At 41.4% G+C, this 19,129-nt stretch overlaps 1 protein-coding gene across 1 annotated transcript in view; it reads right to left on the bottom strand.

Moving 5' to 3' along the window:
- Positions 1–18,199, bottom strand: part of ANO2 (anoctamin 2) — a 200,244-nt gene extending 182,045 nt beyond the window's left edge. The window contains exons 1-3 of the mRNA XM_075761415.1: positions 18,181–18,199; positions 10,870–11,054; positions 7,632–8,024 (exon numbers count right to left, since the gene is read on the bottom strand). Of these exons, the coding sequence (XP_075617530.1) occupies positions 7,632–8,024; positions 10,870–11,054; positions 18,181–18,199 (597 nt within the window). The remainder of the gene's footprint in view (positions 1–7,631; positions 8,025–10,869; positions 11,055–18,180) is intronic.
- Positions 18,200–19,129: the final 930 nt, after the last annotated feature.

Below are 19,129 nucleotides of genomic sequence, written 5' to 3'. Positions count from 1 at the left end.
AATCCTAGGACCAGAATCCTCAAACTATCTCATATTTTACTACTTTATTTTCATGAAACTGCAATTCAAGCTGTGCTGGCCTAAACAGCTTACAGAAATTATCACTACTTCAGCCTCCAAGTCTCCTCTGCAGGCACTGTTGCTACTGCAGCATCATCAGTTCAGTCTGGCATCCCTCAGGGCTTCCTCTATTGCTCTTCAAATTGTCTCCATGGATTTAATTTGCAGATTAACATTTCTGCTGCAAACAAGACCACTGATAATTAAAAAATGTTTTCATGGATTCATCTGTGAACAAGCCAAGCAGCTGATTTTGTTACTTTTCATTTCCTGTCCTACAAGTGTCCAGTTCTCTCCCTGCTATGCCTTAGCAGAGATGTGTAAGCCATTTCTGTAGGCTTACCTAGCAGTTTGTAGATATGAAAGTAGTTCCCCCAGCAGGTGACAGAACTCAACACAGGACACAGTGAAATGGAGACACGAATTCAGGAGGCTATTTGCCATTTCTACCAGGCAAGTCTGATAGAAACAGCATTATGTAAAAATACATGTAAAAATAGGATGCTTTTTGCCCAGCTCCCGTAATGCACACCCAAATCTAACACCATCTAAAATTCAAGATATTGATGCCTCCATTTCCCAACCTGCAGACGATTGATGAGATTTATCATTGTTGGCCCAAGAGCTCTATAAATGCTATTGATAACATACTGGCCCATTTTTGTACATCTCTTCAATTTTCTCTACGTCCCTTGGAAGCCATTTTGACTACGGTACTTAATAGCTGAATATTAAGTGTCTGGATGTTAATTAAAATACACAGAGTGAGTCTGTCTATCCATTCATCTATTCAAGTCACAACACAATCATTAAAAAACAGGATTCACAGTATGATCTTTTCAGCTTTGACAGCACAGCCATTCCACCTAGCCACCTGTTATCATAGATCATTATTTTAATACTGATTGAATCACACCTGACTCCCATAGGGCTACTCCAAAATCCTCTCTAAAATGAAGACATAATTTCCTCTTAAATAGTTAATCAACTTGTCAATTTTTTCATCACATCCACTTCACTATCACTGAAAACCTTTCCTTGCCTGTTCAACTTTAATTTTATAAGAGCTGTGTATTACATTTCAGCCCCATATAAGTAATGTACAGGAGCAGAACATGTTTTAGCTAATTAATGCTTCTGTAACTAGAGTCATTGAAAAATAACCATCAAATATTTATACAATTGGTACACTAAGAGGTCCCCAAACAAGTACTGCCTTGTTCCAAGTGCTGTACTAAGAGAGAATGAAATACAAAGTCCAAAGACCTGGAGCACAAAAGACCCCAATCGGCTTCTAATACTACATTGCTCTGTATGCATTCTCATTGGCTTCACAAGGCTTTCATTAACATGGATAAAGGTCTAGGAGTCATATTAAATTTCCCTATTCTTTTAAAATTAATGTTAACTACTATTAAACTTTCCTCTGCACTTGAAATGAATAAACATTTTGAGACAATTATAACATTCACACTGAGTACCTGCAAGGTGTTTCACATGTACTAAGGGCATTAGATGCTTTTCTTGGAATTATCCACAAATCACATTGATAGATTTTTGGAAAAAGACATTGTCTTTTCAGCATCTTAATTACTACTAAATTAAGCAATATTCATAACCTTTTAACTAAAAGTTGAAATATTTTATACCAAAAAAATGTTTTGTCAAGGAAAAAAAAGGTCTAGCCAAATAAATTAAATTCTTGGCCGTTGGAATTCCACTTTTTCACAATGAAAACTATTAACATTAATACAAGCTACTTATGACACAAATGTGATGTTAGGAAACATAGCAGACACAACAAAACAATTCATATAGCAAGAACATTGATGGCACTGCTCAACAGAAATGTCCTCAGCTACAGGTGGAGATAGGAGACAGAGAAAGAAAAAACCCCTCTGCATTGAATAATTCACCATGATATTATTTTGGCCACTCTTGTCCTTTACAGCTGACGGAAGATAAAAGATAAAGCCTTCTCCCACTGGCAAATGGGGAGCACCTTAGTGTGATAAAACAGTGCAATTTAATCCCATAGATAAAATCTAGCTGCAGCACTATAAGCTTTTCTTTGGCTCAGGTTGTGGAGGGGTGGTTGGTTAGTTTGGGGGTGGAGGTTGTTTGGGGGTTTTGGGGGAGATTTGTTTGATTGGTTGGTTGGTTTTGTTGCTGTTGGGGTTTTTTTTGGTTTTGGGGTTTTTTCCACAAAAAATCAAAAACATGCCTTGGAATATCAAGCAGAAAAATACAGTTGCAACCACCATCATCAGTAGTGTTGTTATCAACAGTACTGCATAAGCTGATACATTGAGGACCTTAAGGACTTCCTTGCCTCAAAGTATAATGTAGCCAACAGAGTTTAATCAGACATCCTTAAAGCTATGTAAGCTCTAAAATTCAAGTTAGTTGAGCTTCTTGGAGGGTAATTTACACTTGGTTTTAAAATTGTCATCATCTTCCTCTTAAAAGATATTTTCATCTCCTAAATGCTATTTAGCAAAGTACATTTCATTTCCAATGTGCTCGAAAATGATCCTACTTTGTCAGAATGCCAAGGTGCATCTCCAGTGTCTTATTCTATTTCTATTATGCTTTGCCATACATAATACTAATTGAATACAGTACATGTTGCATTTACAGCCATTAAAGCAGCAGTACAACTTAAATTTAAGTGAACTACTGGTGCTCCGCATTAGGTGAAACACAACAATCAATTTCCCTAGGAACAAAAAAGAAAAAGAAAAAAAAATCAACCCCAAGAACTGCCTGCAATGTCAATGGTATTTATTGCCCTTTATGGGAATCAAGGTGGAATATGTGAGGGTACTCTTAAGGTGGCCCTATCTCAGGCAATTCTTTGTGTATCCGATGCAAAATTTGACTTGTACCACTAGTGTTAAATACCGTTTATTTGGAGATTACTGTCATGGCTTTGGCAGCTAGCTCACAAGGGTAAATGTGACCTTCTGGCATTCTTTCACAGTTTACAAAGACATGCCAAAGAATCTGGGTTCTGTCATGGACATCTTGGAAAAGGAGTTTTACTGTATTTTTAACTGTGTTACTTTGAAGCAGAGGAAGCAAATCCTGCAAATGCTTAAAACTATGCAGATTAGGATGTGTTTACAAGATCTGTATTAGTGGGGTCTATATTAGTCATTATGCAATACTGTAAAATACAAGGTAATTAATTCTACATACATATGCAAAAGTCAACACCAGGCTTATTTTATCTAACTTTGTAGACAGGCCAGTCACAGATGCAAACAATATTTTTACTCATAGTGAACTATGCAAAACAGTAGTTCTGTGTTGCTATGCTGCTGTCATCAGATGTGAATAGGGAGTTTCGTCTTCTGTCCTATTCTTTCCACCAAATATCACTTCCACATAACCCTAAATTATACTAATTCAATGGTTGTCATGGATACGGGCTACACTGGACCACCCAAATGTTTTGATTTGGAGAGAAGATAATCAGCCAAAGAGTTCCTTAAACTTGATCTGCCAGTTGTGGTCTCTGACACACAGAATATCAAGATGGAAATCTGATGGTGGCAGTATTTGTTATAATACATGAATACATGGTATGGATCAGGTATGACTTTACCAGGGAGCACGGTAAGATGGATTGATTACGACCAGTCATCATTGTGGGTACCCAATGTCACATTAGAGAGGAAAAAGTTGTAACATTCAACTTCGTGACCATTGCACTCATTGTGCACTTTGTCTTGGACATGCAAAATAATAACTCCGTTTAAAAAACAGGAAAACAAAACAAAACAAACCCCAAGAAGGTTATATTAAGAAAGGAGAAGTTTCTCTGGAGCACAGCAATAACAAATGATAGAAAGTTATAAGGAAGTTGAAAACTAGAAAAAAAATCCTTAATTCACAAATAATAACTGGGTGGATATGGTGACAGACCATAACCTTGCCTATTTTTCACATATTCAAAAAAGAGTAATACTCCCCTCTCCACATACAAATAATATATTTTCATTCATTTTCTTGTGTCTATTCTTCTGCACAATGAATTGACAATAGAAATGAGAAATATGTTTGTCCCTAGTTATTCAGCATGTAACAACCCTATTAAGACCGTATGTTAACAAACATATTAACATCATGGAAATTCTCACTTTTTGAAAAAGATAGTTGTAGAAATAAGATTGTCATAATGCTATCCTGTGTTCCTAGAGATGAACTTCCTGATGTCTAAATGGTTTCAGCCTACAAAAGCAGCTTCTAGAGGAACTCCAATAACCTGTGAGGTTAGTAGACTGAGTAGCCTGATGCAAAAGATGCCATGCTTAGTTCATTTAGGCTAATCAAGCTTACAGTCTTTACAAAGTAGGGTTAACCAAGATCACAGATTAAGCAACTTTCCAGCCACAAGACGACAGATGCCCTTAGAAGTCATTATGTGCTGAATAAGCTGTATTACTCAAATAATATATCCTTCATGACTTCATGAATATCAGTAGAGAGGATAATGGCTTGATCCCTTTTTGTTGGGTTTTTGGGGGTTTTTTTGTTCAAGCAATGAGGTTAACAAGAAGCAGACCTACATAGGCCCTATCAATCAAAGATAATTTTTTTAGCTGTATAGCTACTATTGGCCACCTAGAAAGAACAGTGCAGAGATGTTCATTGAAGACCTTAGACGTAGCAGATACCCTTTTACCTTCCTCCTTTCTATTGCTACTGTTTCAAGTAAAAACTGATGCTGTTTCAGGAAAAAGATTGTGTTCAGGATACCCTATTGTTTTTAAATGAGAATTTTTCTTTGCAAGACCATATGCAGATGACTTAAAGTAGAGAAACCAAGGCCCACTCTAACCCCAGGGTCCAAAAGTGGAATCCCTCATACAGGAGCTGCAGCACAGAGAACTGTTTTGGGTTACCTTTGGAGCGCAGCCCTCTGAGCAGGAGATCAGACTCATTTTAGGACCTGGTCCAGAACATATGGCAAGAGTGAGGTATGTGTTATATCTCAATATGTCTGAATATGTCTCAACTTCCAAAAGTACTATATGAAAAAGATCCACTTGTTATACTAGCACTGAAACAAAAAACCCCAAACATGCATGTTCAGCATAGAACACTATAAATGTAGTAGTTGAAAGTCCACTGTGTTATACACCAAAAATACAGCATGCTGTAATTAAGATTGTTCTGAGTTTAATGAACCTATAGACATATTTTTTCCCAGAACTAAAATCAGAAGTTGTTCTCATATCAGCTCAACATACATTTTTAATCAACATATAAGGCCAGCTGTACCCTTCACATGTGCCTGATCAGCATGTTCTATGAAATTCACAGCAAGGTAACAGACAACAGCTTCAGCATGTTTTAACAGGAGTTAACTAACAGGGAGAAAACCCAACCAAAACCCAAAAACAACAGTGAAGTGAGAAAAACTAAAGGAAGTAAAAGCCACATGTCTTGGGCAGGGAAGAGAAAGGATAATGCATAGTCCCTTCCAGTTTCTCTTCCCTCAGATTCTGGAGGGAAAAGCACTTTCCCCTTTTGGTTACAAAGTTTGTGTGTTGAGGGGGCAGGAGTGACTATGTACGTGCACACATACAGATAGAAAAGTGATGGGATTGCATTTTTTGTAATTTTCAAAATAAATTATTTTTTCCCGTAAAAGAACTGGTCATCAAATAATTTCCTCAGAACTTTCCAGTTCATTTACAAAAAACATTTTCCTCCTCAGAAGGAAAGCTATGACAAACAGTTTTTTCTTGAGCTCTCTCTGACATCATTTATTACCTTGTATATTATTTAAGAGCAAACGTCACCACTTGGAAGGGGTCCAGAACCAGAATTTGAATCCAGCTGGATTTCGGGTAAGTAATGAGTCAAATAACCAAATTCAAATCTCCTGCTAGACTTTTCAGATTCTGATGAAATTCAGAACTGAAAGAAGCCTCCAAAAACAGCTGTTCTCATGGGTTTTATGTAATTTGGTTATAAAAATCATAGCAGCAAGATAGTCATATGTCAGCAATATTGAACCTTAACCCCAGTGCTTAGTATAAAAGGATCAGGATCTGAGATCACTTTTTTCTGTTCAGTGCAAGGATGGCTCAGCCAGGCTGTGCAGTGAAATACAACCCATAACCACCTGCAACACAGAAAACTGAGCAAGGAAAATGTTAAGAATCAAAAGGCTTTTATATTTCTTTCTATTCCTGCCAGTGATTTAACACGCATATGCTATGCCAAGTCAGCTAGACTCAAATTTTCAGATGCAATCAGCAATTTGGTCCACATTTTAGAAGTGTTGACTGGTTGCACTGAAAGCAATATGAGCTGTAACTTCTCAGCACCTCTGAAAAGAAGCCCTAAGTTTCTTAAATTTTGTGTCAAAAACAATAGAGCACCTAAAACTAGAACCCAGTGGGGACTTCCCTTCAACGAATATAAATATCCATGGCTTTCAAAGAGGTCCAGAGGGATAGCACAATGCTATGCGATTTGGAAGACCTGTTCTCAACTGACTGACTGGCTGCAGTCAAGTAACCTAACCACAGCTCCCAGCTGATAAGACCATAGTTGCTATCCAACATCATGCACATGTGGTGAAAATGAATACATTAAAGGCTGGGAGGTTCTTCCAGTTGCAGTGTAGGAGCTGTTCATTTTGTGAATGGAATGAAGAAGTGATACAAAACTTACATATTGCTGGGAAGAGTGCTAAGAGTCACATCAGTTCTTCTGATGAACTATGAAATGTCTTAATAGTGCTTTATATTCCAGCAAACTACTTAGGAGACCCTTTCTTCATTTTAACAATATTAAAATGTAAACCCTTTTTTTTGGTAAGAAAAGTGTATTCACTGCATGCCATAAGAACATTTAGATAGAAATATGTTTTATACTGAAGTAGGATTGAAATTGCTACTCAATTGTGCATTAAACAACAATATCAACCATGCATTTCCCAGGCAGTAAGAATCAAGCAACACAGAAACACCCCCACCATCACCTTCTTCGCTTCACACCATATTTTAGGCATGTATAAAATAGCTTATACAATGTATTTCTGCAGATCCCTAATTGGGAATTGCCGTGGCGGCAGCATTTGACTCAGGGATGTTCAGTACTGAACTACTGTTCAGCAGTAACAAGCTGTCCTTAGGATTAGCTCCTCAAGCTGGCCACGAGACATGCCTACGGGACATCCTACACTTCATGCAACTGCAGAAGTGACAGTGGGGGAGTCAGCAAGGCTGTATTAGAAGGAAAGCCTCGTGTATTTTTATTTTTAAGAGACGGCACAGGTGTGGTTTACCTCTCAGTTAACATTAATGCAAGACAGGAATGAAGGCAGGCCAGGCTAGGCCCTAATGCATGGCCACAGCCAGGCCCCTGGCCTCCCTGCCAGCAGGGAGAGCGGGCAGCCATACTCTGAGCACCCAGTCACTGCCGGGCTGCTCCCTCAGCATGGCCCGGCCATGGTTACGTCCTGCACATAGCCACCTCCGACACAGAAGAGGCCGTTACCCATCAGGGCACCCGGTGCCACATGTGAGTAGCAAGTCTCCCCTTCTTACCTCAGGGTCTTTCTCTATCTCCAGCCCTGCTTCCACCAGGTTGCGTTCATACTCCTCTCGCTGCAGCTGCTTCTCCTCCTCCAGGGCATCCAGCGGGCCGAGCTCGATCACCTCCAGCCTCGGCCGCTGCTGCGGGGCAGGCTGGCCACCGTCCTGCCGCTGTGGCTCAGCACAGCCCTTCCCGGTCCCTCCGTTCGAAACCAGGGCCAAGGAGGCAGATCCACGTGTCGGCTCCCGTGAGCCCACACCAGGCGGGTGCCGAGCGAGGCGTTTTCGGTAGTGGTAGGCTAACACATAGTCGACTTTTCTCTTGCTGTCCCTGAAATGCATGCCGCTCGGGGATGCCTTGTCCACGGCCCCTCCTTGTGTCCCGTCCAGGTAATTGTTTATAATCTGGAAGAGAAACACATAAGTCTCACAGACAAGAAATCCAAAAAGCCCAAGAAGGTGTCAGGCCCAGGGTCTATCTCCGCACAAGCACATAAAGCTGCGCAGTCAAAATTGGAGGTCAGCTGGGGGTAGGTATGACCCACAAACACGCATTCTGCAGACCAGATTAAGTCACGCTGACCTCCTCCGATCGTAAACAAATGAGAGTGGCTAAAGATAGTGGCCTTATCCCAACACATAGGATACCTACCTGACGGGCAGGTACGGAGGCAGACACCAACGCTGTCTCTCTGTCCTGCACGTACACAAACCATACAGGAGAAAACACCTGCCTTTTGAAATGGGATGGAGAACTGAGAATAAGGATCACATTACAGATGGGGATATGAGGAAGGATGTGCTGTGGAGCAAAGCTGGGCAGAGGAGGGAAGCAGAAAACTGTGTGTGGGAAGAAAAGGAAGAAACTGCTCTGAGCCAGAAGGGGACAAGTATCCTCAGTGTAGTACAAGGGCAAGAAGGGTAGGACTGGACAGAAGCGCTTTGGAAAATACCAGGCATTAGAGAGGATATGCCCTATGGATGGCTAACAATGCTAGCTGACCTGTATTTTAATGTATTATGAAAAGACTACATGACCGGTGATACTGCAAAAGGAAATCAATGACTGAAGTCATTCAGACCGCCTGTGTTGCACTCAGTCACCTCTCGAACCATCCCTGCCTCCTTGTCTCCACTCTCCCAACCCTTCTGGGCTGAAGCTGCTCCAGTACTAACCCTGCCATCGTGCCCTAGCCTGGACGGCAATTCTGCGGCACTCCTGTTGAACTCTGATACCAAACATAAGGCATTCACTTTCATTTCTCGTTCACTAAGATAGCCCATATGTTTTCCAAATCTGTTACCAGTCACCATTTCCAGCTCAATGCTGTAGTTTAAAACCCTTTACGGAGCTCTCTATGGTGTCATTCATTAGAGTGACACCAGCCCTCCAGTGACAAATAGGTCAATATGATCCAAAGCAATCAGCCCATAACCTAATTTCAGACATTTACGGTTCCCATAGGTGGCTACAAGCAAAATCTCAACACGTACCAGTTATGGATTTCTTTCTCTCCCTACCTCCCCTTCCCTTACATGCACTGGTAGTCCTGAATGCAAAGTTAACCAAGCATGCTGTATGGCAATTTTCTCATTTGTTAACACAATACAAATTTTTGAAGGTATTATATAAATGTGCATATTATTATATACCCCAACATGTCCCAAGTTCTTGTTTTTCAGTGCTTTGCTTCACTTAGTTTCCCACAAAGTATCTTTCAGTCACCATATCACTAAATAAATCTTGGTTTTATATGTATACTACATCCTTCATTCTTTCACGAAATTATCACCAAATAATCTGTTCTGCACATAACGCTTATCACAGACTTTATGTGTAAAGTGTATATATAGTCCCTTTAGGCATATCTAAACTTACACTCAGCACTACATTCTGGCAGAATATAAAACTGCTTGGGAGACAGCATTTTATTGCAATTCCCCATTTCCTAGTTAGATACATTTTCATGTAGTACTCACAGGCAGTCCATGCAAACCTCCTGGATCCATCTCTGCCACAGTGGAGAAAAACCTGTTACAGATTTCTAGCGTCCCTTCCAGAGGATTTCACGCTATACAGCGCAGAAGTAATGATGTCACCACCACCAGGTCACTAGCACAACACAAAGGTGACTCTGGAGAAGATGAGCTCTAAGCATCCTCTCCTCCCTTACTGGCAAGTGTGGGCAGAAATGAGAAGCACAAACAAAACGCAGGAGAAGGAACAAGGAGGTCAGAGAACATGAAAAGTCACTAAGAGGTTTTCCTGTTTATTACTGTGCGTAGCCAGCTGCCACATCCCAGCCACCTGAGAGAGCACCATAGCAACATTTGATGTTGCTGGAGTTACACAGAATAACAGGATGAGGAGATACAACAATGCCTCTCCCTCCCTCTGTGTTGACTCTTTTCCTTGTTCTTGACAGCAAAGTGCCATCCCCATATTATGGGTGTCTGTTGCACAGAAAACGAATCAAAATTCCCACAGATTTTAGTAAGGACATCTTCTGGCCCTAGATTTGCACTGCTTTCCTCACCGTGTGACATTCTGGCACAAGAAGACCTTATTAGGAAGGAACACAAATAAGTTGCAATTTTCAAAATGTCACTGAAGATCCTTCTCTCCTCCCCTCTCACAGCCATTGTAAAAGTCAGAATCAGTGATTTAAATTACCATCTTCAGTCCTGCATTCATTGCTTCTTCACATTTCCAAGAGAAGTAGCCAGCACACCAAGCAATAAGAAAATGGGAAGGTAGGATCAGCATTTCATGATGATTTTATTCTAGTCCTCTAATACCCAATCTATCACTACAAACATATCCCAAGAGGTATCTCCTCTAACAACAGCTCTGCTACTTCCACCTTCAGTCCAGCCCACACTAACACCTAGGCACGTGCTGGTTTGCATAGGGATAGCCAATTTAGTCATCAACCTGCAGACCTTTTCCTACACTAGGGGTAATAGCAACACCTCTATTCCTGCTCTGAAGGATTTTGGCTTAAGTAAATAATCAAGAAAAGCTTGGCAAGACTCATATAGTAGCAATTAGTTCTTGCTGTATGCTAAGAGAGCTTACTGAACTATCTAAGGTTGTAGTATCAGTTTAGTTGCATAGTCACTTTTCCCAGCACAGTGTGGATTTGCCTGTCACAAAGGAGGAGTGCACCATGCTCTGCTCACCCTGCTTCACCTCTTCCTCATCTCAAAAGCATTAGAGGTAAGTCAGTGAACATAAAATCCTACTTACAGAACTGCTGAAGGACTCCATGCAGGTTGGTGGTTGAAAAGCTCCATTGATCTTGCTGCTATGAGAGGAAGTCCGGTTTTGAGGAACTGTGAGGTATTTGCTGTTGTATGCTGAAAAAGAGTCCCTTGATGATTTTGCTGTCTTCTGTCTGTTCAGAGTTGGGTGTGAGGAGGCTAGAGGAAAGTCTGAGAATAAGAGATAAGCATTGTTACATAAAGCAGGTTTTGTGCAAGTAGTTTCCTAAAGGAATGGGAAATACTGCAGTTAATAGGCACTATTCAACTTCAGATGCTGTGCTTCAGTAAATGGAGAGGGGTGCATACAACTGCAGAGGAAAAACCAGGTTACCTGTGTGAACTAGTGAGGAAGGGGGAGGCAATGATACAGCACTGTGCTTAGCTCAGCGCTACCCTGGTTAGTCAACAGCACTTGCACTCCTGCACTTCAGTCACGAGGTTAGGAGCTGGAAAGTCTGTGTTACGCAGCTAGCTAAGCACCCCCGAGGACATAAGCAAGCTGAGCGTCTGGTTCTCTGGGTGCAGCATTCATGCCAGTGGAAACCAAATCATTGCAAATGAACTGAGTCATGTTTGCTCATGGCATACAACTAGGCCTGAAATGGATTGTGTTTCAGTTCTAGTGTGATGTGAACAAATCTAGTGGCATCAGGTACAGATACAAACTTCAGGCTAACGGTCATTCTCCACTAAGAACTCTTAACTTTTGGACGTGCAATGGTGTGAAATTCTCATAAAGTACATCTAGGTTTATATCTACGTGTTTTGGATTAAGGGACTAATGTCTTGAACCCTTTAGTTTTAGATGTGTTCCCTATCTCTTGTATTGGCAAATTACATGGTTGCAATGCGGCATAATGGTGGGCCTGGAGGGGATAGGGAATTACATGCCACTCCCTATTCACTACCACTAGTAACCTATATGTCTGCCATAGAGCAGGGTACAGCAACAACAGAATATGAAAAGAATGTTTGGTCACGGGTAGGAAATGCAGAAAGTCAATCCCATACAGGCAGTTACATAGTGAAAAAATGATGATTAAAAGGTAATGGGTACAGAAACTGTTTTGACATACAAATGTGTCATACTCTTTCCCCCTCTAGTGGTGCTGTAACTGAAATGGGGTTGGTTGATCTTTACCCGTACTTTCTTTGAGATGCTTATTGGGGTGAAAAACTATGGCTTGGTCCTTCAAGCATTAGTGTTTTCTACCAGAGAGAAGTCATAGGTGTAGCAGACCCATCTGCCCACATAGTTTAGTCCTGCTACTATGAGGGACATAAAGAGACAAATCACCATGCCTCCCCTGTCAGGACTTTTGTCTTCCCCAGGAAGAAGAAATAACTGGAACATTCATCAGCTCCCATATATCCAAGGACACACCACATCCATAGTATCTCTTCTTGCCTTCTTACTTGGCAATCCTAGCAGTGATGCAGTTCTTTCCCCCCTACTTCACCTTCTGTCTAAGGAAACAAGAAGCTTCATCAGCATAGTACGGTTAATTTCCAGTCTGGGAGGAACGGCCCTATGAGATTTGTTGCACTGTGTTAAGAGAAAGCAATGTCACACCTCTCTGCCACAAGAAAGCACTGGGAAATTTGAGCAGTTTCTTCCATACCTTTCTCATGATGATGGAGGTGGGGGGAAGAGGGAAGGCAGGAACAGCTGTGTCTCTTGCTCAGTGTTCAAGTGAGCAAACAGTGTTTCTCCTGCATTGCTGAAACAGCCAACTGGTGGCAGAAATACCTTGCATTGCATCTCAAAAGACAGAGCATTGAAGGAGGTGGCTGTATGCAGGAAACCTGTAGAGCTGTGCAGTGATAATCATCTTCAAATAATTCAAGGAAAATCTAAAAGGATCCATTTGTATAGATGGTGATTGCAAAACTTTGTCTCTCTCTTTTCTTTTTCTTTTTCTTTTTCTTTTTCTTTTTCTTTTTCTTTTTCTTTTTCTTTTTCTTTTTCTTTTTCTTTTTCTTTTTCTTTTTCTTTTTCTTTTTCTTTTTCTATTTCTAAAATCTGGAAGTCATATTTCCCCCTTATTTAATGGAATCCTTTCTTCTTTCAAGAGTCTAAGGCAGACATTGTGTCCTACTGCTAATCTTCTATGCCCTCTACACAGGCTGAATCTACTTACCCACAGTCATGTGCTAAGAAGAGAGGAGCCAGTAAAATGCTAAAGAAGGAAATGCTTGGGGAGGGGGGGAATCTGACCCCTAAATGTTATGATTATTCCTATGTTTGCTGTCAATAATAGATTAGGGTCCTGCAGCGCTTGACCAGTACAGTAGATTGACTCACCAGTCTTCCTTTTCTGATCTCTCAAGGGGACTTGCACTTGGTTTACTTTAATGAAGCACATAATGATGCCACAAGGGAAACTCCACGGAAAATAATTAATAAGTAAAGGTTCCATTCCCAAAGGCTACACACAATGTTTCTCCAGTATTTTCAGACTAAGGCTGGGATATCTCACAAGACCTTTGCACAGTCAATTAAAGACCTTTTTTTCTTCCCAGTCCTTTTAACTAGGCTTAGGAAAAAAATCTGCAGTTCATTTATAATAAAATGATTTCATTTCCATTATGCTTCCCAACCTTCAGAAACTGTATCATGAACCTGAGGTTAACACTGGTGAGCTGGTAAGGCAGTCAGGGATGTCCAGTCAGAATAAGTTTTTTGATGGAAATGCAATTTCCATATCTGAATTTGGAAGACTCCTGTTCTCCAAAAGCTTTTCATCTTCCCAAATCAAACTGAGTGAACCAAAATGTTTTGTTCTGAATGAGTTCCACATTTGACAGTGCTTGCCTGTGGTACTGCAGTGCCTCAGGGGCTTCTGCTTCAGATGCTGCCTGACCTCATCCTACCCGTAAGCCTTTATGACATCTGGCCTTACATGTTCTCATTCTGTAAATATTCTAGAGGAATTAGTATCAATAGAAACAAGCTGTGTGTGTATGTGCATATATATATATACACACACATTTTTATACATGCACACATGCATAGCTTTGGTACATATATATATGTATTTCCCCCAAGAGAACAGCAGTAGAGTGAATCTCGAATTCAACCTGGAAAGCAAATGCTCAAGAACTACACTCATTCTAGAAAAATAGCCTGGCAGCAATCCCTCCAGTGAAACTTCATTAAGCTGTAAGTGGCTTCCAAGGACACGGTACCTCCAGGACAGAGATCAGTGACCAGCTCTAATTCCAGTGCCAATTCACAGCCACTAATCTTCTACTTGCTCACTCAGTCTCTGCACTCCTTTGCTTCGGCTTTTTGTAAACTTAAGGATTGGCCATTTGTGCACCAATTGACCTCACCATTTGAGTTTCCAGTTCCTTGTCTAAAGTGCAATGATGAAGAATCTGCACATACTGCCAAAAGTGGAAGGACTGAGAGGGTGTATTAAAGGACTGCACTACTTGTGAAATATGCAGTAAGGGAGCCTGCCTAATTGGGAGCTCCGTGTTAAATCCTAAGTAACAGCCAATTATCCAATCTGAGTGGTCCAGATGATCAGATTATCATAGGCACAACTACTTGCAGAATACATTGTAAATGGTTTGGCCACCCAGGGCACAGACACTAGCCTGCTTTCATTTATCTTCCTCTCTTTCCAATCAAGTATCAGAAATGGGCTGCACTTCTGAAAGGCACCGCAGTCGGAAGTATACCTGCACTCGCACAGACTCCTCTGCAAGGCTGTTCAAAACTTCTCCAATTTAGGAATGTTGTTTGGCAAACTTGTTATTCCTTCCACTCTCAGAGTAGGTATGAAAAAGAACTACTGTTTCTATGTTTGACTTAAACATATCTTCTTTAAAGGAAATATATATAAATAGCAAGATGTACCATGGTTATACATGTATTCTTAGGCCCCCACTAAGCTAATGACTTCTCAGTTCTGAACATGCACATCTAGAGTTGCTGATTTCCATACAGCCAGTCATGCCTGTATGAGTATGCAAGGATTTTCATCAGACTGCAGGTTTTTTTTAAGCTGCCACGCCTTGTCTCTTCAAAATACTGCTTATTATTTAATATTTCAATTAAAGACTTTCAGACGCAAGGGAATGTATGTTAATTAAATAAGCCTTGGTCAAGCTTACAGGAAACAGGCCACCAGAGGAAATGTCTAGGAATAATTTTTTACATAGGAAAGCCATTTTTTTTATTCAATATTACTTGAAGGAAAAGGTCCAGTAGGTTTCATTAAAGATAATTTAGATTAGTGTGGTGTTCTCAAACTCCTTATTTGAATAAAAGAAGCGTAGCATTTGACCGTTAAATTTCAGATATCTGATATTTCTTTCTTCAGGATGGTTTAAGAACTATTTAGATGTTTAGTCCCCTACTACTTAACTGCTTCTACTAAAATCAGTTCCATAACTAAAATCAGTTCCATAACTAAACTCAGCATTAGACAGTTCTCTCTATAAAGAGTTTTTCTTCTCTTCCTTCCCAGCCTCCAGAATATGATAAAGGGGAAATACTGTTACATGCTGTCAAATGTAAAGGGACACATCTGAGATACGGATTCCTACCCAAGAGATTGTCTTTGCTGAGTGTCCCGGAGGCTCAGGATGTGGCGTTTCAAACTGATTGTTGGAACAGGATCCAGCCAGGCAGATGCACCCGGGCAGTCAAAGGCATTAGCCAGGAGTTCTCCCTTCCCATCTGCAGTTTGTAACATACTGTATGAGCACTCAAACCGCAGGCTGCAATTTTGGATCTCATGTCTCTTGGTGGAAACATGTGGGGGGGACAGGTAGGAATTGGAAAACCTGAAAAATTTTATTTTCTGCTTCTGGATCCACTTCTTCCTCCCTTTGGTTGCATCCCCAATTTCATTTCCTAGGAGGTGTGCTTGCCCAGGGCATATGGCTGGGACAGCACGATGAAGACGGAAAGCAGTCAGGGGATTGTGTGGGGCTGTGCTGCCTACCTTAAGCTTCCAGGACTGTTCCATCTCTGATTTTATCTTAACCCTTGTTACTCCCTCCAAGCCACACCTATACTTCCATTTTCCAGAAGCTTCCTCTAAGTTCTTCCTCCTCTACATCGTAGGCTAATACCTTCTAATCTGAAATTTGATTTAATTTGTACCATGCTGCATTAGAGAGCATTAGAGACAATCCAAAAAACCTTGTCTGTCTTTAATTCCTATGATTCTTAATAGGCACTAATGGTAGTCTTGAAGACACAGTGGAGAAAATCACGCTCCGCTGGAGCTGTATGGAGTTTGGTGGTGCTGTGCACAAGAAGTAATGCTGGCACAAGGTGAACTTCTTCCCATATCACTGTGCACTTTGAGACTATAGTGATTCAGGAAGCTGTTAATATGCGGTAAACAGAGCAACTTGTCCATAACCCTCTGGCCCTTTTTGTGAATGCATATTCACTGATTCCTTAAAGTAAGGGTTACTGGCACAAAAGGTAATAACAATCCTCGTACAGTCATTTTAGGGAAAAGGTGGCCTATGGCCATCCACTCCACGAGGGAAGGTGAGCCTGGAGCGGAGTGTGACAGAGCAGAGCAGCGAGAGACCCCGCTGACAGGGAGCCCAGATGCAGAGCAGCATGTCCGGATCAGGATCAGGCTTGGAGACAGTGATCAGGTTCAGACACAGCTCAGTGATCCCCCAGCAAGGTAACAGGGATGAGGCAGGTGCGAGGTCAAGTCAGGAACCAGAGCTGCTGGGCCTGGGTCAGGGCCAGACCAGCAAAGGTCTGAGACTGCATGCAGATGTAGCCGCTGCTCAGCGGTGATGTAGCACAAACAGGGGTGATGGTAAAGCCTCAGCTTAAAAGTAGTTCCCAAGGGAAAGGAGGGCAGGCCCTCACTTTCAGCTTTCTTCATAACAGCTCTGGTCAGTGAAGGAGCTGGCCTTGGACTCAGCCAGCTAAATTCTTTCACACGGCCAACTAAACGCCTGGGACGGGGATGCACTCTGGGCCCTGACAGTCTGCCCCTGAACTGCTGCCAGAAACAACAGCGTTACAGCATCTCAAACAGACAGGGGTAGGCAATGGGGGGCATGGCTCCTTGCAAGCTTGACTGGCCCAAATAGCTATGGTCACAGACACAAATGTAAAAACCAGTGGTTGTGCTCCTTTGGTAGCCAGGAGCCCTCACCTCTGGCATTGGGAGCAGGAAAAATACACCTGAGTTAACGGAGATGCTCATCACTCATCTCTGGCACACACCATGAGCCAGAGAGTCTCTTAAAGAGTGGAAGACTATGAGCCTGAATGGTCAAGAATAAAGGAAACAGAGTAGAGCTGTGGAGATAGATGCTGGAGCCACACAGTATAAAATGAAAACCTGAGCTGCCTTGTGAATGTTTGCGTAACCTGTGGCTTAATGGAGCTGTGTCTACATAATACAAATTCACAGACTCCCCTCTTGTTGTCTTGTTTGTTTTTTAATTCTACTCTACATGAAAAGAAACAGTACAGAAACTACCTAATTTTTCTGACATAAAGTACATATCACGACTAACTTCAGCAGTGAAGAATCAGGGATAGAAAAAGGGCACTGGAATAACTCAGTAAAGATCAGCAGTACGCATTAAATCTGATGGCTCTTTGCACACTGTGGTCTGCTACACAAATAGTTTTAGGAAGGGGACTGGATGGGAGAGCGCAAAAATAGCAGGATTCGGTGAGCTGCAATGATAGTTCAGAGTTCACAGCAGAGCTATGGCCCCAAAACAATGAGATAATGTGGAAACAACTACAAAGCTTTTGACTGTAGCAGTAAAGCAGTAGTGACACAATATCAGCTCTGAACATTATTCTCAACTTGTACACTGGGAACTCAAACAAAAGGTTTTGTGCACTGAGCAGATTTGTTCCTTGCATATGGGAACTGAAAGCTCACTGCTGCACACCGTCTTCTGAAAAAGGATATTGCTCTCTCCCCCGGTTGCATTGCAATAAGGCAAATGCAGATTGGAAACAGCAGAAGTCCAGCACAAGGCATTTGCCTAGTGATTGTCTTTTCCACATGGATCACAGCACTGACCCATAGCTGCACTCCTGAGGCTTCAGAAGAAATGAACTCTGTGTGTTTTACCTCTGAGCTGTCTGTATGTAACCTGGGCCACAGAGTTTTTTTTCTTTTTTTTCCCTTTTTTTCTTTTTTTTTTTTTTTAAAATGTCCTGAAAGAAGGCAGAGAAGTCCTTTCAAAGTATTCCTTTCTTTCTTCCCCACCCCCTTTCTACCTATTCAACTTCATAGGCAGCAATTAACAATGAAGCAGAGAATAAACTTACCGGGTGTGTGTGTTTCCATGTTGCCTGGAGGTTTGTCTGGAAGTTGCGTCAGTGCTAATAGGATGTGGCTACGCTGATCGTGTGCACAATCTGCTTCTGCACTGGCTTAAGTAGTGAACAGCACCAGCAGCTATTTCCATCCTGGCTTGATCCTGCTTTAAGCAAACCACACACTGAAGCTAATTAGTGAGACCTTCTGTTTTGGTGATTACCATCACGGAGGAAAGAGAGGGAAAAAGGCAAAACTCCCATGACCTGCGAGGCCATGGCAATTCTCTGCTGGAACTTCAGCATCTTGCCTTCATGCTCCATAATGCCTCAACAAGCAGCATAACAACAGGTATATTTTGTCTTAACTCTTGAGAAGGCAGTGGAGAGGGAGTGGAGGAGAGGAAGAAAAAAAGCTAATGCAAAACCAGGGCTCTACAACAGAGCTTGCTCTGTCCAAAAAAATTGTTATTCAAGGATTAAACTATCTTGAAGGTGGTTTCTGTGGGGAAGAATGTCTTTATATCTGCAAAGCTTTAGTGTTTCCAGGTAGGAGGTAAGTGCAGAAACCTTGTTATAAGGCTCTGTCTCAACTGCTCAAGTTACCTTACTGCCTGGATGCTGCACTGTCATTCCTGCATGAAATATTCAGTGGCTTATCTTGTAATCAACTGTCTAATCAGAATAGGTGATGGATCCTGCTTAGCCTTCAACCTTACAATTTAAGCAATGTATTGGGAAGAAAAGTTGTTGGTGACTAATACCATCTGAGGAAGGACTTTTATTTGCTGATGATAATTGGAAGGAAGTGTAATTATTTGGAGTGCAAATCTTTTTCTTCTTTTATGATACTATGACAGTCTCTTGTGTGAGAGGGGGAAATGGATTTATTCAATGACTGAATAAAGTACAATATTTCTACTAGCTTGTGAATTAAGATCACGCACTGTGTCATGACCGG

This window comes from Balearica regulorum, chromosome 1 (genome assembly GCF_011004875.1).
Source record: "Balearica regulorum gibbericeps isolate bBalReg1 chromosome 1, bBalReg1.pri, whole genome shotgun sequence".
Taxonomy (NCBI): Eukaryota; Metazoa; Chordata; class Aves; order Gruiformes; family Gruidae; genus Balearica; species Balearica regulorum.
The sequence above is the reverse complement of the archived record's forward strand: the minus strand, read 5'-3'. Positions and strand labels throughout refer to the sequence as shown.